The sequence below is a fragment of the Schistocerca cancellata genome, chromosome 9 (assembly GCF_023864275.1).
Source record: "Schistocerca cancellata isolate TAMUIC-IGC-003103 chromosome 9, iqSchCanc2.1, whole genome shotgun sequence".
Classification (NCBI taxonomy): domain Eukaryota; kingdom Metazoa; phylum Arthropoda; class Insecta; order Orthoptera; family Acrididae; genus Schistocerca; species Schistocerca cancellata.
Genome location: NC_064634.1, coordinates 12,154,744 through 12,179,446, shown reverse-complemented (window position 1 = coordinate 12,179,446; position 24,703 = coordinate 12,154,744). Strand labels below are relative to the sequence as shown.

The 24,703-nt window shown below is 39.2% G+C and overlaps 1 protein-coding gene across 2 annotated transcripts in view; it reads right to left on the bottom strand.

The window, feature by feature from the left end:
* LOC126101571 (protein argonaute-2-like) overlaps nt 1-24,703 on the bottom strand; it is a 317,714-nt gene that overhangs the window by 144,800 nt on the left and 148,211 nt on the right. For both annotated transcript variants that reach the window (XM_049912221.1, XM_049912220.1), the window contains exons 9-12: nt 15,185-15,322; nt 15,012-15,102; nt 13,768-13,909; nt 12,010-12,129 (exon numbers count right to left, since the gene is read on the bottom strand). In XM_049912221.1, the coding sequence (XP_049768178.1) occupies nt 12,010-12,129; nt 13,768-13,909; nt 15,012-15,102; nt 15,185-15,322 (491 nt within the window). The remainder of the gene's footprint in view (nt 1-12,009; nt 12,130-13,767; nt 13,910-15,011; nt 15,103-15,184; nt 15,323-24,703) is intronic.

Here is a 24,703-nt window from a genome sequence, read left to right as displayed (position 1 = left end):
GGTATACCGCTGCAAGAAGGGGGGCAAGTTCCTTCGTGTACTCTGTGTAAAATTGAACTGGTATCCCATCAGGTCCAGAGGCCTTTCCTCTTTTGAGCAATTTTAATTGTTTCTCTATCCCTCTGTCGTCTATTTCGATATCTACCATTTTGTCATCTGTGCGACAATCTAGAGAAGGAACTACAGTGCAATCTTCCTCTGTGAAACAACTTTGGAAAAAGACATTTAGTATTTCGGCCTTTAGTCTGTCATCTGTTTCAGTACCATTTTGGTCACAGAGTGTCTGGACATTTTGTTTTGATCCACCTACCGCTTTGACATAAGACCAAAATTTCTTAGGATTTTCTGACAAGTCAGTACATAGAACTTTACTTTCGAATTCACTGAACGCCTCTTGCATAGCCCTCCTCACACTACATTTCGCTTCGCGTAATTTTTGTTTGTCTGCAAGGCTTTGGCTATGTTTATGTTTGCTGTGAAGTTCCCTTTGCTTCCACAGCAGTTTTCTAACTCGGTTGTTGTACCACGGTGGCTCTTTTCCATCTCTTACGATCTTGCTTGACACATACTCATCTAACGCATAATGTACGACGGTTTTGAACTTTGTCCACTGATCCTCAACACTATCTGTACTTGAGACAAAACTTTTGTGCTGAGCCAACAGGTACTCTGAAATCTGCTTTTTGTATCTTTTTCTAAACAGAAAAATCTTCCTACCCTTTTTAATATTCCTATTTACGGCTGAAATCATCGATGCCGTAACCGCTTGATGATCGCTGATTCCCTGTTCTGCGTTAACTTTTTCAAATAGTTCGGGTCTGTTTGTCACCAGAAGGTCTAATATGTTATCGCCACGAGTCAGTTCTCTGTTTAACTGCTCAAGGTAGTTTTCAGATAAAGCACTTAAAAAATTTCACTGGATTCTTTGTCCCTGCCACCCGTTATGAACGTTTGAGTCTCCCAGTCTATATCCGGCAAATTAAAATCTCCACCCAGAACTATAACATGGTGGGGAAATCTACTGGAAATATTTTCCAAATTATGCTTCAGGTGCTCAGCCACAACAGCTGCTGAGCCAGGGGGTCTATAGAGACATCCAATTACCATGTCTGAGCCTGCTTTAACAGCGACCTTCACCCAAATCATTTCACATTTCGGATCTCCGTCAATTTCCTTCGATACTATTGCACTTCTTATCGCTATAAACACGCCTCCCCCTTCACTGTTCAGCCTGTCTCTGCGGTATACATTCCAATCTGAATTTAGGGTTTCATTACTGTTTACGTCTGGTTTCAGCCAACTTTCTGTCCCTAGTATTACATGGGCGTTGTGATCATTTATTAATGAGAGCAGTTCTGGGACCTTTCTATAGACGCTCCTGCAATTTACTATTAGCACATTAATATTGTTATTCCCTGTTGCATTTTGCCTACTCCTACCTTGCCGCGTCTCAGGAGGCGTCTTGTCGGGCCTAGGGAGGGGATTCTCTAACCTAAAAAACCCCCATGTGCACTCCACACGTACTCCGCTACCCTTGTAGCCGCTTCCGGCGTGTAGTGCACGCCTGACCTATTCAGGGGGACCCTACATTTCTCCACCTGATAGCGGAGGTCGAGAAATTTGCACCCCAGATCTCCGCAGAATCGTCTGAGCCTCTGGTTTAAGCCTTCCACTCGGCTCCAAACCAGAGGACCGCGATCGGTTCTGGGAACGATACTACAAATAGTTAGCTCTGATTCCACCCCGCGAGCGAGGCTTTCCGCCTTCACCAATTCCGCCAACCGCCTGTACGAACTGAGGATGACCTCTGAACCCAGACGGCAGGAGTCATTGGGGCCGACATGAGCAACAATTTGCAGTCGGGTGCACCCAGTGCTCTCTATCGCCGCCGGTAGGGCCTCCTCCACATCTCGGATGAGACCCCCCGGCAAGCAGACAGAGTGAACACTGGCCTTCTTCCCCGACCTTCCCGCTATTTCCCTAAGGGGCTCCATCACCCACCTAATGTTGGAGCTCCCAATAACTAATAATGCTATGTTTAATTATGGTGATGTAACTGCTAATCAAAAAGCAGAACGTAACAGTAGTGATACTTTTGATGTATTATGTACTAATGATCTTCTCTTGGGCAGAAAACAGTGTTGTTGTTGTATGTAAATCAGGTGGCGACTGTAGTGGATCTGAACTAGGTGGTATTTTTTATGTAGATGTGAATGAGAGTTGTGACGTAACTCGGTTGGTAAGTCTGAGCCTGGTGGCTTACTGCAAATGAGTATACGTGAGATAAGTTACTTTGATGAAGATGAGACTTGTATTGTCAGTAATGTTTTTGAAGCAATTTTGAAGGAATACGATGATAAGTATCAGGTATATGTGGAGTTTAAGAATAATGAATTTTCAATGTTATTTGTAAATGATGTTGACAATACAGGCAAGGTAAGCAATGTTCATGATGTTGTAAGTCAGGATCATGGAATACCAGTCCAGTCAAACCAGTTTTTCATTAATTATGTGCAGTGTAATGATCCCTACAGTGACATTTGTTCGGGATCATACTGATAAAAAGTGAATTCTAGAATAAATTAGCTGGGGTTAGTAACAATTTGTACCCCAATTGGTCGATTGAAGTGAAAGAGGGTCTGAGCAGGAAGTGTAATTTTGACAGTGGTGTGTTTTGTGTTCCTTCCATAACAAGTGATGTTAGTTGTGCTATGGAGACTATTCATTGTGTTCAATCTTTACCTGACAACATGAGTAATTAAAGTAATTTTATGATACCTGTAAAGTTGGTAAAACTGTGTGAAGTACCATATGATGAAATTGAAAGTGATCTTTCACAAGAAGTGTCTAATAACAGAGATGATGACTGAGACTTTGGGTGTCCTTACATTAAGATTAAGAAAGATCAGTGGGAAGGGAACTATTTAATTAATAGAGGTAGCCTGATTTGTGGTATATGTGAATAATTTAGAGACAAGATTAAGTATAGTAAGAATTTTATGGAAATGCCCATTGTTGCTTAGTGATCCCTAGGCTGGAAGAAAATATACACTGTATTAGTAGGATCATACAACTACATAATTCTGTAATCTTAATAGATTTGATACATTTATGCCTTGTGACTAAATGGGTAGATCCTTTTACAATTTTGAAATGTGACAAAGCCATTAAATATCTAGTGATAAGTTTCTTATTTTAGAATGCTATGAGTGTTAAATATTATTGTCATTATTCTGCAGAAAGTGATCAAAATTAACTGTCACAAACTCTTTTGGGTAAAGTCACAGGTGTTGTGTTAAATTGAGTGAAGACTCATTTTATTCATATGTATTGTAAATATTAGGAATAGTATCCTGAAGTTTCATAGGTGCAAACCAAACACATATGTATGTTAAACACAGAATTCTTGTGTCAGTACATCATGGGCTATGGTCCATCCCTCATTTTGTAGGGATTTGTCGGATGCTGCAACAGTGCAGTCCAACTTTTCTTGCTTATGTACATAATGTATTTTAAACTGCTAATGGCGAAGTGAATGTTACTTTGAGATATCTATAGTACATATGTGTATATTACCTTACTAGTTCATTTTTTCATTGAATTTAGCTCTGTTTACTAATGCACCATATGTGTGTACACTTTCTAATCCATTCTGACAGGAACCCTGAATACTTATTTTTTCAATATAGATAGGCAAAACACATTCTGTGGGATGTGAGAGAGGTATTGAGCAGCATACTTAGTGCATAAAACAATGTTTCAGAATTCAATGTGAAAGCTAGACAGGAAGTTATGTATCCATTGGAGTATGTGACGAGACATCTAGGGAAGGATATGAAAGACATAGGTCAGTCCACTCCCACACTCCTGTATGGCTGCACACTTGTTGGTCCAGTGACTTGTAAGAGATCATAGGTGCTGGGAGATGAACTCAAGCATCTGTCTACTATATCAGTCTTGTGACTAAAATTTGTAAAGTGTTAGCTAAGAAAGTACCCTTATGCAAAATTCTTGCATTTATATAAATATCAATGAGCTATTTGTTTACAAAAGTAGTCACTGCTATCAACAGTGTAATGCCACCTAAATGTATGTTTTTTTCAAATATAGCAATTAACTTCCCAATCCATTATGTAACTTTAATTCTTGTTTGACTTGGGTTGATGTTCTGTGACTGATGATTTGTTTTGTTCAACACAGAAATGTGAAAACGTAAAATGTTCAGGAAGTCATTCTATTAACAATGTTGTAAATAATTATCAGCTGTTGTTGTGGTGGTCTTCAGTCCAGAGACTGGTTTGATGCAGCTCTCCATGCTACTCTATTCTGTGCAAGCTTCTTCATCTCCCAGTACCTACTGCAACCTACATCTTTCTGAATCTGTTTAGTGTATTCATCTCTTGGTCTCCCTCTATGACTTTTACCCTCCACACTGCCCTCCAATACTAAATTGGTGATCCCTTGATGCCTCAGAACATGTCCTGCAAACTGATCCCCTCTTCTAGTCAAGTTGTGCCACAAATTTCTCTTCTCCCCAATTCTATTCAATACCTCCTCACTAGTTATGTGATCTACCTATCTAATTTTCAGCATTCTTAGCACCACATTTCCAAAGCTTCCATTCTCTTCTTGTCTAAACTATTTATCGTCCACATTTCACTTTCATACATGGCTACACTCCATACGAATACTTTCAGAAACGACTTCCTGACACTTAAATCAATACTCGATGTTAACAAATTTCTCTTCTTCAGAAATGCTTTCCTTGCCATTGCCAGTCTATATTTTATATCCTCTCTACTTTGACCATCATCAGTTATTTTGCTCCCCAAATAGCAAAACTCATTTACTATTTTAAGCATCTCATTTCCTAATCTAATTCCCACAGCATCACCTGATTTAATTCCACTACATTCCAATATCCTCATTTTGCTTTTGTTGATGTTCATCTTACATCCTCCTTTCAAGACACTGTCCATTCCGCTCAACTGCTCTTCCAAGTCCTTTGCTGTCTCTGACAGAATTACAATGTCATCGGCAAACCTCATAGTTTTTATTTCTTCTCCATGGATTTTAATTCCTACTCCGAATTTTTCTTTTGTTTCCTTTACTTCTTGCTCAATATACAGATTGAATAACATCGGGGATAGGCTACAACCCTGTCCCACTCCATTCCCAACCACTGCTTCCCTTTCATGCCCTCGACTCTTATAATTGCCATCTGGTTTCTGTACAAATTGTAAATAGCCTTTCGCTCCCTGTATTTTACCCCTACCACCTTCAGAATTTGAAAGAGAGTATTCCAGTCAACATTGTCAAAAGCTCTCTCTAAGTCTACAAATGCTAGAAACATTGGTTTGCCTTTCCTTAATCTATTTTCTAACATAAGCCGTAGGGTCAGTATTGCCTCATGTGTTCCAAAATTTCTAGGGAATCCAAACTGATTTTCCCCAAGGTCGGCTTCTACCAGTCTTTCCATTTGTCTGATAAGAATTCCTGTTAGTATTTTGCAACCATAACTTATTAAACTGATAGTTTGGTAATTTTCACATCTGTCAACATCCGCTTTCTTTGGGATTGGGATTATTATATTCTTCTTGAAGTCTGAGGGTATTTTGCCTGTCTCATACATCTTGCTCACCAGATGGTAGAGTTTTGTCAGGGCTGGCTCTCCCAAGGTTATCAGTAGTTCTAATGGAATGTTGTCTACTCCTGGGATCTAGTTTCGACTTAGGTCTTTCAGTGCTCTGTCAAACTCGCCACGCAGTATCAATCTTACCCCTAGTGATATACACCTCTACATCCTTACATTTATCCTCTAGCCATCCCTGCTTAGCCACTTTGCACTTCCTGTCGATCTCATTTTTGGGACGTTTGTATTTCTTTTTACCTGCTTCATTTACTGCATTTTCTGTATTTTCTCCTTTCATCAATTAAATTCAATATCTCTTCTGTTACCCAAGGATTTCTATTAGCCCTTGGCTTTTTACCTACTTGATCCTCTGCTGCCTTCACTATTTCATCTCTCAAAGTTACAAATAATTATCAGAATGTGATAAAATTATGCACAGTTGGTTAGTAGTGATACATTTCAATCAATTATTTTTATCTCCAACACTCAGTACATATTTTTTGTCAGTTGTAAATGAATCTTTTAGGTTTCTATGCATGTAGGTTAGTTTGCATGAACAATAAGCAAATAGTGTGGAAGACATTTATGTTTGAGATAATAAACCAAGTATAGACTGTAGAACAAGATGTATACATTTCTGATTTCCCACACTGATTTTGGCCCCCACGCTACTCGATTATGTCATGATTCCATGCCATTTGTGACTCTGATGGCCTGTATTTATCCTAAGTATTGCATTATTGTATCTCATTGGAACTTGAGTTGTGTGCAAACTCATGCTTAACTCTGTTTTGGGTACCCCGGTCATCACAACAGTGTGTGTACTCAAGGAGAGTGTGCAACTATTGATTGAGACTAGATGCTTCCTCTAATAATTCTTTGCATTAGTACAAAGTAATTTTGGCTTTGTTAATGTGAAAAATCAAAACGCTGTACGATATACTAAAATATGACAAAATATATTAATGTAACAACAAAAATTCTGCAACAACAATCTGGAAATTTATTTCGATCAATTAAGCCATGAGGACTTAAAATGTGTTAATTTCAGCTTCAAGAATCAGACCCCTAGACAAGAAGAACTGGACCCAATTCTACGTGAAAAGATAAGTAAACTAGAAAGTTTATTGTAATCTTCACTTCTCTCAAATCTTCATAAAAGACTAATGTGGACAATAGCTGAGACTGGGAAGGAGGGTGTAGATTACACCAACTTATCTTCAGCATTCTTCTGTAGCACAACGTTTCTTCTTAAATATACCACTTATCATCAACATTTCACTTCCATATAGAGCTACTATCCATACAAATGTTTCAGAAAAGTTTTTATAATGCTCACATTTACGTTCAATATTAATATGATTCTCTTCTTGTGAAATTTCTCTTGGTAAAGGATGTTAAGAAAACTTTTAGAAATTAACTTACAACTTGACTGTGGTGGAAGTTATGACTTCAGGCACATCATTTGGATAGCTGGTCTTATTAATATTATTTGTATTTATTTTATTATTACAATAAGTTTACTCTACTGCACATTTAACACTGCAGGAGAGAATGAACACACACACACACACACACACACACACACACACACACACACACACAGATGCATTTATAAGTCCACCTCTTATGAAATAAAGGCAATGATGAAGCATGGATGACTTGCCTTCTAAAATTAATGTTGTTGCCTTTGTACAAGAGGAGATCACTTCTTAAAAAGTAGAGGAGGTAGAATCCTATGCCGACAAGACATATGACCTGTTCACTGACCATCAAGAATGTAAGGAGATTCTGCACCCACTGAGGACAGTTTTCACCTCAGGATCCTCAAACTTTATACACTAAAGAGCTAAAGAAACTAGTACACCTGCCTAATGTGGTGTAGAGCCCCTGTGAGCATGCAGAAGGATTTTAACACAACATGGCATGGACTCAACTAATGCCCGAGTTAATACTGGAGGGAATTGACACCATGAATCCTGCAGGGCTGTCCATAAATCTGTAAGGAAAGGGGGTGGAGATCTCTTCTGATGAGCATGTTCCCAGTGGAAGTGTTTAAGCATTGAAAAGCATTCTTGGAGCCACTCTGTAGCAATTCTGGATGTGTGGTGTGTTCTGACGGAATTGCCCAAGTTCGCTGGAATGCACAACAGACAAGAATGGATGCAGGCGATCAGTCAGAATGCTTATGTACGTGTCAGCTGTCAGAGTCATATCTAGATGTATCAGGGGTTCCGTATCACTCCAACTGCATTCCAGAGCCCCTACCAGCTTGAACAGTCACCTGCTGACATGCGGGGCTGTAGACTTCCATCTGCTCGAGACAATTTTAAACAAAACTTGCCTGAACAGGCAACACGTTTCCAGTCATCAACAGTCCAATGTTGGTGTTGGCGAGCCCAAGCAGGGATAAAGCATTGTGTCGTGCAGTCGTCGAGGGTACGTGAGTGGGCCTTTGGCTCCGAAAGCCCAAATTGATGATATTTCATTGAATGGTTTGCATTCTGACACTTGTTGATGGTTCAGCATTGAAATCTAAAGCAATTTGCGCAAGGGTTGCAATTCTGTCACACTCTTCAGTCATCGTTGGTCCCATTCTGCAGGATCTTTTTCTGGCCACAGTGATGTCAGAGATTGGATGTTTTACCGGATTCCTGATATTCACAGTACACTCATGAAATTGTCATATGGGAAAATCACCACTTCATTGCTACCTCAGAGATGCTGTTTCCTGTAACTCGAGCGCCAACTATAGCACGACATTCAAACTCATTTCAATCTTGATAACCTGCCATTGTAGCAGCAGTAACCAATCTGACAACTGCGCCAGATACTTGTTGTCTTATATAAGTGTTGCCGACTGCAGTGCCGTATTCTGCCTGTTTACAAATCTCTGTATTTGAGCAGGCATGCCTATGCCAGTTTCTTTGGCACTTCAGTGTGAGATTCGTTATTAGTGTGAAAGTAACTATATTTCTCAGTCAGTCCATACAGTTTCTGGACATTGTGCTGAACACTAACAGCACCCTAAAAACTGAGGTTTAGAAAAATCAGTGATGTTGAGAAAAGCCTTACAGATAAGCATAAAATTATGTTAAGGGAAACCAAAATCTTGTCCTAAGCATCAAGCTACTGGATCTGTCACGAATGTGGACTTAGGGAGCAGAACATGCAACAATAATTTTACAATGGCTGAATCTTGTGTGTGGAAGTGGGCTATCAATGTTGACAGCCTACAGAAAAATCAGTGAGGAGTTTACCACCAATACAGGCAGTGGCAGCACCAGTATCTTTCCATTGTTAGCAATGACAGGAACTCCGGCAGCACAATGAAAAGGCCAACTATACAATTTAGATAGCCATCACAGCAACAACTAAATTAATCAGTTGCTTTTAATGAAGATGATGGAGGCATTTATCAAAAGTCTGAGTTTTTACCCTATACTGACACAGCAAGAAGGCTGAGAATATTTTATACAATGATATCATAATGAGTTAGCTCTAACAAAGAATCTTGCCTGAAAGGTAACCATTTTTTTAGATACTTGCCTGCTGTTCAATACCTTCTCTGTTTCATGAACAGTGATCTATTTCCCTTATACATAATATCTTCCATGCTCACTTTTTCATTAGTGTTCTGTGTTGGTGCAAGATTCCCTCATGAGTGTGTAGCACCAAGTGGTCACTGTCGCTGCAGGTAAGAATTTCTGCCTGGACTTCAAGACAATGGAACAGCCAGATGAGGGCGGAAGTAGGAGAGTCTGGCCATGACCACACGAACATATCTGTAACTGTCTCTCACCATGTAGCACTACATACAGTCCTCTTTTGTCAATCGTGTACTTTTATTTTCAACCACCTTTCCTTAGCAATGAGTGTGTGCATTCATCTGAACTGGAAACAGCGAGGCAGTACAGAATTACTGTGTTTTGCAGCTGACAACATCTAGGTCCTCCTGGTGCGAATAAAACTACTCGAAAGTGATCCAGCACAAACAACATGTGCTCTGAGTCATACATACAGTGAATTACAAGTAACCAGTTACCACTGCACTGTGTACTCTAAGATTAGCATGCTTTATGAGTTCCTCCCATGTATCAACACTGAGGTATGTTCGTAGTACAGCTCTCCAGGCTACAAATTCCTCAAGAATCACATTGTAAAGTGCACCTCAAGCCGGCAGACATCATTACTCCACCTCACAGTTCCCGTAACACAACACCTGTGAGCAGTGCAGCCCATTGCATATGCCACCAGCAGCTGCAGTCCAGTCAGCACACCAAAGATTCCTGAGCAGTGATAAAATCATGAGTGACTGGATTCTCCACATTTGTTCCTTCAGACCGAGTAGAACAAAGTAGACTGTTCCTTCCATTGTGGGGTTGACTGTGGAGGGCCACCATCAGAAATGGAGGAAAAAGGAGCAAAACTAGGGCAAAGCTCTACATTGCCTTGCTTGTTTGTATGGAAACAAAAACAGTACACATCAAGCTCGTCACTTATCTGCCCTCTCAAGTTTTCAATGCTGCTCTTCTAAGATTTATTTCACATTGAGGCATTTACACAAATGTTTACAGTGATAGTGGGGAGAGATTCGAGAGAGCAAGGAATGAGCTGCGTGAACTGCACAAACTGTTCAGCTCTCAGTTCCAGGCAACACAAATCAAGAACTATGCATCGCAGAATGGTATATATTGGCAGTTTATCCTATATCACTTTCTTCATTTTGGTAGACTATGGGAAGCAGTTATAAAATACCTTAAGACACATTTAAAGAGAGTTGTGAGAAACCAGGTATTGATGCTTGAAGATTTATACACACTTCTAACTCTCACTGAAGTATGTTTGAATACCTGACCCATTACGCAACTTCCTGATACCCCAGATAAATCCTCATACCTTACTCCAGGCTTTTTTCTAATTGGTGAACCCTTGACAACAGTCCCAGAATCAAGCTTGCTTTCAGAGCCATCATCCAGGTTGTTGAGATGGCAACTCATCCAGTAGTGTACACAGCACATGTGGAAACAGTGCCCACAGAACTACTCATCACAACTGCAGCAGAGAACTAAGTGGTCATCAATGAAAGGCAATCTACAGTCAGGTACAGTGGTTCACCTGAAGTGAGACAACTTGCCACCTCATGTGTGGCCGTCTGGGGTCATTGTTTGCACACAACCTGGTCCTGATGGTTTGGAGCAACGTGTTTCAGTGCCCACAGCAACCAGAACCTATAAACGACTGCTGTCAAAGATCTGTGTTGTTCCAACGGAAACATGTGCTTTAGCATCCATAACCATTCATTTAATATCTGAACTTGCATTTCTTTTGTGCACAATGGATATGATTTTTTCAATCATTAATTTGCTTGTTTGTGTGAGCTAACATTACTCAGTATGATTATATGTATTTGTGTAATTTCAATAAATTAGGTGGGCAGAATGTTCTGTGTTGGTGCAAAGCTCCCCCTATGAGGGTGCATCAGTGACTGGTCACTGTTGCTGCAGGTAAGAATTTCTACCTGCCCTTCAACACAATGGGATGGCCAGATGAGTGCAGAAGTAGGAGAGTATGGATGTGACTGACAAGCCACATGGACATACCTGTACCTGAATCTCACAATGTAGTACTAAATACAGTCCACTTTTACCAATCATGTACTTTTATTTTCAACTGTCTTTTCTTTGCAATCAGTGTACATATTCGTTTGGGCTGTGGCAAGAGCTACACAGCACATAATTACTGAGTGTTTTGCAGTTGCCTACAAATGATGTTTGACTCATTAGATACTGGATAAGAGGTATAGCTACTTCATTTCATTTCTGTACAATGTTACATGCTGACTGTATTATATTTATGCAACATGATACTGTTTTTAACCTGTGACTGATTCTTAACAACAGATTTCATAAGAGGATGGATATCCTGAACCTGTGGTCAATTTATCTGCCTGTCTAAAACGGTCTCTACAAGAGGTTTCAGAACCCATGGCTGTAAAAAGTTATGCAGACCTCAACATACTGCCTAAAGCGGGCAATGTGACCATTCAGTAACAAAATTCTTTTTTGGTATTTCTCAGTCTTTGGGCACACAAATAGTATTGTGATCGGTTTCGACTTCTCAGTAAGCCATCATCAGATAAGTTGATTATATTACATAGTGACTCATCAACTTAATGCCTCTGCTCACTTTTTCAGATGACAATCTACTGTTTAACACATTGAAATGATCTAATGATGACTTACTAAGAACTGGTATAATATGTGTGGTAAGAGGCTAAGAAATTCAACAGAAGAATTTTGTTGTAATAAGTATTAATAATGGCTGCCCAGTCAGAATAGCACACAAAATGTCCTAAATATATTCATAATACTTACAGAGTGATCAATCTTGCTTTTTCTTTCAACAGTTGAGGTTGCGGCATATTTGATCATAGCTGAGGTCTGCTGCTCATCCATTTTTTTGAATGTAACTTGTCCCTTCACTATTGTGCATAACTGAAAAAATATCGAGATCAATCACATGTTAAATTTGCAACTTTCTAATTTAGTAGATACAAAACAAACTGGCTCTGATTAAATAAGTATTCTTCAACATTTATGAATAATATTACTTTTTGACTCAATGTAAAAATGAAATGCTTTGAATTGGAACAAAAGTTAGTATTATCATTTTAAAACCAATCTAAAAAAAAAAAAATTACAGATATTGACGACAATTATTTATCAGTGCATCTAAAAGTGATGAAACGTCTGCTAAATGCAATGAGAAAATTGTGAAGTCTACTGGAGCACAAATTATTCATAAGATTGAAATATTTATCCTTTTAATGATAACTTTGAGGATTATTAGTCTAACTTCAGTTCCCAATATATTAAGATAATGGTACATCTTGAAATTACACAAATTTTGAGATTACTGCTGGTATATGAAAAACAAAAACTGATTTGTTATGCCAGATATAATTGACAACGTGTTTTCTGTTTATGATATAATTGGAGCAGAATATATAATTTGTACAGTTACAATATGATAGTTCCTGGTATTATTATCATTTTTATTATGGCTGCCAAATTACTTTCAAAAATCAAGTATGTACTAATTAAAATAAAGAAAAGGCAATTACTCACCTACAGCTGACTGATGTGAGGTGCATAAAAACACACAACAGAGAACAGTATTTACACTAGCTTTCCAGCTCTTGATCTTTCTTTGGTAAAAGTACATACATTCACACACAAAACCAGGCAGCCACTGAAACACATACACACCCCAAGCCACAGTGATGCTAACTCTTGATTATTGATAGTGGTTGCCAAGGAAAATAGAGGTGGGGAGGGGTAGGGATGGACACATAAAGTGAGGATGGGGTAGCAGGACACCATGAGCCAACTCTTTTGACAGATGACTCAGTGGCTGCACAACAAGATGAAAGGAGATCAGAGGGCAAAGCATAAGGCAGAGGGAGGGGGAAGGATGGAAAATGGAAAGGAGAGGGAGGTGGAACGATGAGGCAGACACGGAGGTATCCCTCATCTCAGGGCATGGTGAGAGGTAGTAAAAACCCCGGTGAAGGATGTGGTAAAACTTTTCGAGGTCAGGGTGATGCAGGATGACCACTGATGTGTTGGTCAGTGCTGCTTAACAGTTTACTGGTGTTTTGGTTTTTACTGGTGTTTTGGTTTTTACTGACTCCATAATGATTCCTTGACAGAATCTATAATGATTCTTTGGGCACAGACCTGACCTGGGTATGCAGTCTTCTTCCTCAAACAATACAGGTTTATTAAAAAGGAAATTCTGATAAACATTTGAATCACAGGTGAGTGATATGAAGCCTGCTTTGTACAGGAAATCAAACAGGCAGAGATGAAGGCTTATATTCTTAAAACAGGTACTACAGTCCTCCATAGAGTGGCGTATGCTCACTAACATTCACTTGACTCCTGCAATTGTTGTTGCCACAGTTGTTATTACACTCCTGCTGCTGCTCCCATTTCTCTGATACCTTGCCATACTTTCTCTTCTCTTTCACCAATCAAATTCTTTCCTCTAACTTTTTCAAGCCACAATGAATTATTACTAGCAACAGGAAATGTTTTTCCAAAAGCAATGCAGTGCTGCAAAATCATTACCTCAACTGGTAGAAATATTGGAGTGTCTCGATTTTGTGCTCCAACATGAAGACAAGGCAAATTTGGATATTTTAAAGTGTATTTCTTCTCTCTTCGGAAATATTCCTCTACAGTTATTGGTCTCCCGTCAGCCAATTTGAATCTGTAAGTAAATTATATGAATTGATGTAGAGCAAAAAACACATGTGCTCTTCTATATGTCATGACAGGGTCTCAGAGTGATTTGTAATAAAATGACTCAGCACATGTTTCATTCAACGTACAGCTGAAACTGATACTGAATTTCTGTGTTTTCCAAATTCCCAAAGTCTTTTACGATTCCCTAGCTTTTACAGGTTAGATCTATTCCCCTTAGGTTCCAAGGTTATTCAGCCAACTTACCACCCTGAAATAGGGATTAAAGAAACTTGATAGGAAATAAAGAATATCTACTGAAACCAAAAGAGAGTAGGGTTACTTATGTCACTTATTTATTCAATTATTACTTTTGTTCAATTAGTATTTTCTCTTCAATTATTATTTTTTCTAATATGAATTTAATCAATCCAGTCAGCACTGGTAGAATTCCAGTATTATCAATAACCACACTTAACAGATGAAAAACTATTCCTAGTTTTGAGAACTGTTAGTTTCTTCCTTAGGAGGAAAGAATAATATACTGGAAAAGAGAAGCAAGTCACTTGGCCCTCAAGAAGAAAGGGACAGGGTTGTTGTTGAGACAAAGGGAAACAAACACGAAGGGTGAGGCACCTGGACAGCATAGGATGCCAAAGATCTGCCCCTTCCCCCTTCATCTTTGTCACTTTTCATCCTGGAGTTTGGGTGAACTGTCCTCTCTTCACAAACTTCCCAATCTATCCCTCTTTTCTCCTAGAGAAGGGAACCAACAGTTCTGAAAGTTATACATACTAGCGTGTATTTTCATATCGTAAGGAACTGCATGGGACATTTCTGTGTTCGAGTCGTGTACTACTTCCACATCAGATCCATGTTTTCACATTGTAGGGAGCAAACACTCACAGCTGAAAAAAGAGGCCTGCAATGCAGAAACTACATGGAGCTTCTTGAGGTAATTATCTTTCTTAAGTATTTACTGCATAAAATAGCATAAAAAATTAAATGTACTTACCTGTTCTTAAGATCAAAATGCATCAAAAACTATTTTTATCAAAGAATAAATCATTTACAATTTATTAAATCAGTTTCTGAAATAAAATTATATCAAGTAAACTATAAGTACTCACTCCTGCCTCCTGGCACTTAAAACAGCTGAGTTCACACGATATATGCGTTTTGATGTTGTCTGATCTGGCAATTTATACTCCACTTTAAGACCTGAAATTACAGACTAAAGTAATTACATTTCTATCATAAATTTTAACTGGAGAACAAAATGGAAGAAAAGAGTACAACAAACCTCTGAGGAAAGCTGTTAAATCTGCTACTTGGTCCCGATTTAATTCAACATCAGGGTTGAATGGAGCATATCTTGATCCAACTACTTCATCCATAATCTCCCTAACATTTTTATCTGCTGGAAATCCTTTGTGTGCCACTGTGAAAAACCATATGGTATATAAATCAGTATCTGATCAGAACTAATCTTTCAACAAGAGGTCACTCGTTACTAAAATTCTTGGGATTATTCGAGACAGAAGAATGGTATCTTATTAACAGCTAGAGGAGGAAGAAGGAGAAGGCTATTAAACAACTGCTAATGTTGATTTTTACAGAAGCTTTTAAAATAGTTTCTTCCTCGTGTATCACAATTTGGTGCACTGGAGCATAATCTGTAAGCAGCACCAAGCTAATTTCATTAGAAGACTGAAGCTTTTAGTTCAACTCCAAGTCTAACACACAGCTGGAACATCAAGAACGTTCACTACACCATTGTACAGTCCAAATTACAAAACCACAGTTTGACCAATTCTTGGATGTTGATCATCCACCCGATCAAGTTGAATTAATGGCAAAGACAGAAAAGATTCAAAGACGATCTGCGTAGTTTGGTATGGGTTTGTCTAGCGAGCATGAGTGATGCAGATGTCATAAAACTTGTGATGGGGCAGATTACAAGATAGGCACTGCGCATCACAGTAAGCTTGACTCACAAAATTTTATGATTCCACGTTCCATAATGAGTAAAAAAACACAACTTCCTCCAAAATACAAATTGTGCAATAACAATGCTAAAAAAATTACAGAAAATCAGACTCATATTAAGAATTCTTGATGGTTTCTTACTTTGTTTTGTCCACTTCTATGTATTTGTAAGGTCAACATATTATGAGTTTCTCATTGCTTTTGCTTCATCATCCATAATAGTTTTTTGGCTTGCACATCACTTTTAACAATTTGAATTCAGCTATTTTTGTTGCTATTTTCCATCATTGTTTTACTGTTGTCACAAATTCATAAACTTTTTTCATTTATGCATTTTGTATTTTCTTGTTTCAAAAACACTATTTCTTTTAAAATAAGGATTTAAATGAGATAGCAGCAAACACGAAAGAATATATGGCATAATGTTTACATTCTTCTGCCTTTTCTTTTAATTTATTTACTGACGCAGAGGTTTTGGCGCCAGTATTTATCTTTGTGCCTGCAAAGCATACCTGTGTTATGCTACATATATTTGACGGCAGAAGTTAGTTGTGGCGACAACTACCAACATTTTTCAGAAGTTCCGCTTACTTTGCACTCGATTCTAAGCCACAAGCGGTTTTTTTAATTACAAAAACCGGGAAAAAAGTGCGGCTTAGATTCAAGTAAATACGGTATGTGTTAGTAGATAACAGCAGGCAACAACATGAAAGGGGGTGGGAGTGGCAATATTTGTTAATGAACATCTCACATTTTAAAAAAATCTCATTTGTTGAACAATACACTAAAGAAGGTACAAGTGGAATGGCTGCTGGTTTTGTGGCCTACACAAACACTCAGCCTGGGGTATTATGTTGTGACAGGCAGACCATTACACAATGCATCATCATCCCCCGCACCGCATTTGGATTACAGTGCTACAAGGATAGCAGTGCCGAATGTGCAGTGTCATCATGGTGCAAATACAACAGTGAAAACCAAGTGCACTTACAATTTGGAACCTGTATCTACTACACATCAATAATGGCAGCATACAACAAATTTGCTCATGGACTTTGAGGACAGTGCCACCACTGACAATGTTTTAACCGACAAAGATTGCAACATGATATTAATGGCACTTTGGACTTCCCATGAGACAATTTGTATATGTATTACTGGTTACTGCATCATCACAAACAGTTGTGTGCCATGAACAATTGGCAGCCATGTGGCCTCTTACACCGGACAATACAATTACCTCTTTAGCCTCACCCCCGCACTACAGTGTGCATCTCGAACTAAAACTATTGAACTCTGACCGCCTGGCTTTGTGGTTCGTGACAGTGGACAGTGTTTTTGAAGCAACCAGAATTTCATTTGACAGTTTGGAATACGTTAACCTATTCTGCCATCTAGCAGCCATCTAGCAGGGCAGTCTGAACTAATCAGCAAGCTTATCCTGTCACCACCACATTCAAACAAGTACAGCACAGCAGAGACTGTTCTCTTGCAGAGATTGTCCTGAATACTGGAAAAACAGTTATGTCATGCACCTTGCAAGTTCCCAAACAACATCAGTGGAGCAAAATGGGCACTTCAGCCTACTCCAAAGAGTAAAGTCACATACCTCATCCCACAAAGTGCAAACCCATGTCACCCTCGTGACAACCATGTGTGAATGCCTCTTTGTGCTGGACCTCACCACTCAACAGTACCTTTTAGTCAATGCAGGCTCTGACATCAGCTCCTTACCACACTGCAGCACATTATCCTGGCAGCATCATTCTTACTTTACTCAGCGAACAACTCGTAGATATCAGTCTACGGTATTACTATGCACGCTGTTCATATGTTAAAGAACATGCAGTGCACCTGGACTTCCTGCGTAACAACCATCTGTGAACTGATCATACACATGGACTTTCTACAGTTCTTCCAGCTCTTGCCCAACGTAATATGAGCAACACTTACGTAACACGCTAATGGGAATTTCATTGTGGGACTTTTCACTTTGACAATGCTTATAAGATCTGTTCTGATTTATTTGGTTTTATTTAGGTAGACAAAAGCACATTCATCTGAATGCCTTTCTGCTAGCAACTCCTACCAATGCACTCCACAAGTATGCCCAGTTGTTTGACGATATTCTCACTACCCACCAGTGATACACTGACTTTGGCATCGCATCAGTGAGACTGAAGCAGCACTTACTTCGGCATGCAAACACTTTTGTGCCCTATGCTCTCAACAGCTGGCTGCAGTAGATTGTGGACCAACTACAACCAAGCTCCTACCCCGTCATATTTCGTGCACAATAGTCACCGTGCAGCAGTACACACTGACAGTGGCTGACAACAATAACCACAAGGACAGTACACCACATGGTGCAGTGTTTGTAAACAGTGGAACAGACTACTCACTTTCCACACTTGGGCCAATGCATGTGCGGTTTGAGACAGAACCATGCACAACATCATGACCACCGACGGTCCTCCCATTCACCACAAACCTTGCTGTTTGTGTCCCGCAGACCTACAGACTGCCGAAAACATGATACAGGAACTTTAACAGGCACACATCATCCAACCGTCACACAGTTCTGTGGGCTTCCAGCATCAAGCCTGTCCCTGAAAAAGATGGGTCAATTGACTTTGTGGAGATTATAGGGTACTCAAACTGCTACCCTATACCCAACATCCAAGACTTCATGCATGCACTCTCCAGTGCAACAGTATTCAGTGTTACTGATTGTAAGTGGGCATATTTACAAATACTAATGCACCCACATGGTATCCCAAAAATGGCAACCATTACCCCTCTTGGACTCTATGAGTATACCTTCATGCCAAATGGCCTTAAGAACACCGTACAAATGTGACAATGTTTCACTGACAGACTACTTCCATCAATTTCCATACAGCTACACCTATCATAAATGTGGCAACATTATATTGATAGACTATCATCAGTTTCCCTTCTGCTACACATATCTCGATTCTAAAATGGAGACTTTCACGGCCGGAAACGTCATGTCTATTATGCCATCGTCGGTTGATGAATTCTGTGTCAATTCCCAATGTTTCGTCCCCCTCTGTGGAGGACATCTTCAAGGGGGTCTGTAGCTTGATGGAAGGTCCAACACACCCACTCACAGTAGCGAGACAGTGGGTGTGTTGGACTTTCCATCGAGCTACAGACCCGCTCTACGATGTCCTCCACAGATGGGGACAAAACTTTGGTAATTGACACAGAATTCATCAACCGACCACGGCATAACAGCCCCGATAATTATAATGGACATGACATATCTCGATTACATACTCTTCTTCTCCAGCACCCACAAGGACATTCACATAATCTAGGACAAGTTCTAGCAGCACAATGCCAGGTTGGTGTTTTCATAAAAAAAATAATAATAATAAAAAATAAAAAAAGAGAGTTGACATTCTTAGGGCATATGCTCAAATCATCACACACCAAACCAAACATGGAACACATGAACATGGTGATAAATCTTACACTTCCAGAAACTTTTCATGACCTGCACTGATTCCTTGGTTCCTTAACTTCGATCAGCGACACCTTCATCCTGCAGCCATATTCAGTCTCCTCTCTTGGACCATGACTGGTAAAGATTAATATCAGAAAAGTCGAATGGACCACGAAGAAGACAAAAGCATTCAATTGGGTGAAGACCTGTTTAGTACAAGCCATTTCTTTGATTCTCACCCCAAAGTACAACTAACACTCTCAACTGATGCGAGTAACAGTGTGGTAGGGGTGGTTCTTCAGCATGTGGCAGACAAGAGTGCACCAACTGCTTCGGTTCTTCTTAAAGCAAACTATCTTCCTCACAAACTATGTAGTCAGCTTTCAGTCAAGAGCTCTTCATGGTATACATGGTCAAACATATCCGTGAGGATACTGGGGGCTACCATATAAATGTGCACACAGATCACTAACTTTTGGTTGAGGCCACTGAAATCCCATCTCAGGATGCCTGTCCGCATGAATTAAGACATCTAGATCTTACTGCACACTACACCACCAACATATACCACATCCATGGTGTGGATAATGTCATTGTGGACTACCTCTCAAGAATCAATGCAAGATCTCTTCAACATGTTAAGTGAGATGGCCGCCGAGTGAGATCACAGGTATTTTCTTCGTCCACTAAAAGAACTTATTTTAGAGGAAATAGTGTCAAATTTAAATTTTCTTTGTTTCGTATACTTGCTGTAGTGTCCGTTCTTGTCGCACAACTGAATATTAGCATCCCTGGAGAGCTTGTTCTTGAAAAACTTCATGTTACTTGAAATCCTGATAATCGCAACATAACCGGAAATTTTGCATGATGTAAACACAAAAAATCTATTCAAGTTTTCTTGATAGTGTAAAGTTCGTTAAAAAAAAGACAGCTACTAGTTTCATCAGTGTCTATTGTCACAATAAAAGTGTAATTAAATGTTTCTAAATCATATTTAAGTAACACATTTCGTATTGTTTACTAGTTAGGCAGATGCGATCTAGGCCTAAATTTTCCAAGTTATAAACATTTAAAACCCTGGCCAAACATGCTTGATATGTAAATTACTAATTCATTATTCTGTTAGTGTATCTCTAAACAATTCAAAAACAACAACAACCACACATAAGACCTTTGTGTCGTTTTTTGTTTACATACAGCCAATCTCGCGTCCTTGACAAATTTAAAACATTCTTTAAACTTACTCACTGACTGTTAGTGAGAACTGTGGGAGCTATTGTAGGGTAGTGAGCAGAAGGATTTGTTCCAATCCAGTAGGAAATATTTTCACTGGCGGCGGGGGGATGCAGTGGGGAAATGTTGGTAGAACAGAAGAGCTTCTCTCCTGAAACTGCAGACTATGCAGTAGGAATATTTTGATTGGAGAACAGGAAAGGAAAATCTGTGCCCTTCAGACACAGTTGGAGGAAGCAAGGAAGGATCAAGGGAGACAGGTGGGAGGAGGGTGGTTGAGAACTGACAGCTGGTAGGAGGATAGGAAGAAAGAGAACGTGATCTAACAGTTTTATCAACACCAAAAACGGGTATCTACCACCGCCAAAGTGGAGAAGAGCCGCAGGTAGAACCAGGAACAGAAAATGTGCTGCACACATCAACCAAGGCCAAGAAGCCTAAGAGTGTACAAAGTGTTAGAAAGAAAAAAGTGCTGCTGCTAAGTAGTAGCCATGGGCAAGGTGTAGGCCCTCAGTTACAGGTAAGTTTAGGGGCAGTGTACAAGCCACCAGTATCTTCAAGCCAAATGCAGGGTTAAGTCATGTGATATTTATGTAGTAAGGACTTTAAAAAAGAGGACCATGAAGTGACTTCACTCATGTTTCTCTGGTGCCCATCGGGACTATCAACAGATTGGGTTTCACTAGGCATGGCCTACACATAAACAGGACTGGGAAGGGAAGATTGGTACAGCTGATTCATGAAAGTATAGGAAGTGGATCTCGGGCCATACATGGTCAAATACCTGTTGTCATGGGTAGGAAAAGTAAGTCTTTTTTAGGATAAATCCATACAAGAGGTTCCCCTCCCTAAAGAATATCTCCAGCACTTTAAAAAATACTGGAACAATCACTCACAAGACAGATTTTAACACTCCAAATACCACACTTACCACATGTCACAAAGAAAAACAAACACCTGAAAAGAGTAACATGGGGCATTTCACAGACTTAAAATCCTCCATCAAAACATCCAATCAATAAAAAAATAAAATACAACTATTATAAGGTGGGCTCCTATCTTTGAACTGCACAGTAGTTAGTGTTACTAAGCACTGGTGTAGAGAGACAGAAATCCAACATGTAGTGTTATCATCATATGAAAGGGCAAACTCTTACTGCAGAACTGCTTCAAGGGGTGGGGGCCCATGCATTTATATCAGAAAAGAAACACAGTTCAAATCAAGGCATGATCTCAGTACAGCAAGTGCAGACAAACACTTTGAAATATCAGCTATTGAATTAACAGGGCTTGATATCACCAAGAAATTAATCATTTTATGTTTGTTTGGATCTCCCAGTGGTTGTGTGGATACCTTTTTCAATAAATTAACAGAAGTTCTAGACAAAGTCTCAACTACAAATGTCAACATAATTCTGTGTGGGGACATTACCATCAACACTAACATCATAAATGAATCCAGCAGCACCCTCACAAATATCATTCAAAGTTTTGGCATGTCCCTATTGGTCAATAGAGCAACAAGGGTTACTACAATGACTGCATCAGTAATTGACTATGTGGCCACAAATACGGACAGGGAAAAATGTGATGTAGCTATAAAAAATCTCATACTATCAGACCATCTCTGTCAAATAACAACAGTAAAATCATGCATTGAATCATTCCCTGAACTACAAGCCTACAAATGACATCTATTAGAAATCAAAACAAAAGATTTTTCAGTGGAACTAGCAAAGCAAAGCTCGGATGAAGTGTACAAGGAAACCAATGTGAATATGAAATTCTCTAAATTCTCCACATTATTTAAATTGAACTTTGAAAATGCATTTCCAAAAGTACAAATGTCTGTATCAACATCTCACAAAAACAGATGGATAATAGCAGATATTAAGAAGGCCTCTCAAACACTTAAATACCTCAGTTCCATGAAAAAAGTCACAATGATCCAGAATTTTTAAATTTATATCATAGATACAAAACAATCTATAGGAAGGTGCTGACTGCTGCAAAAAAGGAATTTAATGACAAAATAATATACAATGCCGGGAATAAAAGCAAAGCAGTCTGGGATGTTACAAAAAAGGAAATGGGGAGAGGCAAAGAAATGCAGAATAACCTACTGCTAAGGGAGGGGGATAAGGTAATAAATGATCCACAACACTTAGCAAACTAAGTAAATGAGAATTTTTGAAGTTTTGCAGAAAAGTTAAAGCAAAACTTCCCCAAAACAAATAAAACTCCTGTAAATAATGTTGCATGAAAATACAATTATGTTACTTTCAACCACAGAGAATGAAGTCAACATAACTATTCAAAAACAAAAAAATAAAAGTCAGTAGGCTTAGATGAAGTACCAATGTATATGCCGAAACAATGCATAGAGATTATACAAGGTCCCTTAACAAATATAATAAATGAATCCTTCACATCAGGAACATTTCCAGAGCAGTTAAAACAGGCAAGAGTTGTACCTTTGCTTAAGAAAGGTAATGCAGAAGACATAAAATTACTGGCCCATTTCCCTGCTGTCACCATTCTCAAAAATAATAGAAGCAGTTATGAAAGACAAGATTAATAAATTACCTGAATACATATAATCACAGTTTGGTTTCCGGAGTGGCAAAAATACGGAGTCAGCCGTAATAGAATTCACAAAGGTTGTACTTGATGCTCTTGACAAAGATGAGTGTGTCACAGGAATATTTTTGTATCTTTCTAAGACCTTTGATACAGCTGACTACAAGATTCTATTAAATAATTTAGAAACATTAGGAATAAGAGGGGTAGCTAATGACTGGTTGCGATCATACCTAGCAGATAGGGTACAAAGAGTAGGGATAACACATACTTCAAATAGATCTAAACATTTAATAAAACACTTATCAGAAGCAAAATACATTAATACAGGGGTTCCACAAGATAGCATATTAGGACCAATGCTATTCCTGATATACAGGGTGAGCACAAAGTCTTGCCCTGATTACAAAAATTTATAACAGAATAACTGTTTGACATAATAAGTTACATTTGAAGCCATTACATAGCTTCGTTTTTCTAGTTGTTGTGACCAGTAGATGCCACTAGTGCTCCACAACACTGACACAGTCTGTTAGGTCACGTTAGTTGCTGGCGAAATGGCATCAAAGCAGGAGAAAGCGCAATGTGTGCTTTGGTTTTACGGAAGGAAATCGCCCATCAGTGTTGAGTTTAAATTTCAGGCTTCTTATGGAGGCAGCCCTCCTCCTGACATTAAATCAATAAAGCAATGGTATGCAAAGTTTAACAAAACAGACAGCGTTGAAGATTGTCCTCGAAGTGGCAGGCCTCGTGTGAGTGATGCAACTGTTGATAGTGTTTGGCAATCGTTTCAACAGAGTCCGTCTAAATCAACTTGTCAAGCATCACATGAACTTCAAATACCGCAAGCAAGTGTGGTGAAGATTCTTCATGAGAGGTTTAAGTTGCATGCTTACAAAGTGCAAATCATGCAGGCCTTGCAACCGAATGATTTGCTGATATGTGCTGAATTTCCAACTGAGATTCTCAACAGGATTGATGGTAATAATGATTACTTAAAACGCATATGCTTTACCGATGAAACCACCTTTCATGTCAGTGGAATGGTAAATAGGCTTAATGTCCGTATATGGGGTTCAGAGTCTCTACAGGCTACTGTACAGTTACAGCAAGAGACAGCGAAAAAGTGAGTGTTTGGTGTGGCCTCATGCATAACAAGGTTTTTGGACCGTTTTTCTTTGCAGAAAAACCCATTACCGCTAACATTTACTTAGATGTTTTGCAACAATTCATTGCCCCACAGACAGCAGAATATCAACCATGGATAATTTTCCAGCAAATTGTAGCACCCCCCCCCCCCCCCCCCCCAGCAAAATGTTGTTGATGTTCTTCACCAGCAAATGCAATCGAAAAGTGCTTTGAACAATCTGTACGAGATTACCCTGTCATCTACTAATAATGATAACACTATTTTTGTTTTTTAAACATCTGACAGAATTGGCAAATGGCTTAGAAAAGAGGGGGGTTATCCTTCTGCACCCCGCGTAAGGTTGAGCACCTACTGAAGCACCTCAAAACCAGAGAAAACAATCCCTACGTACAGTCGGG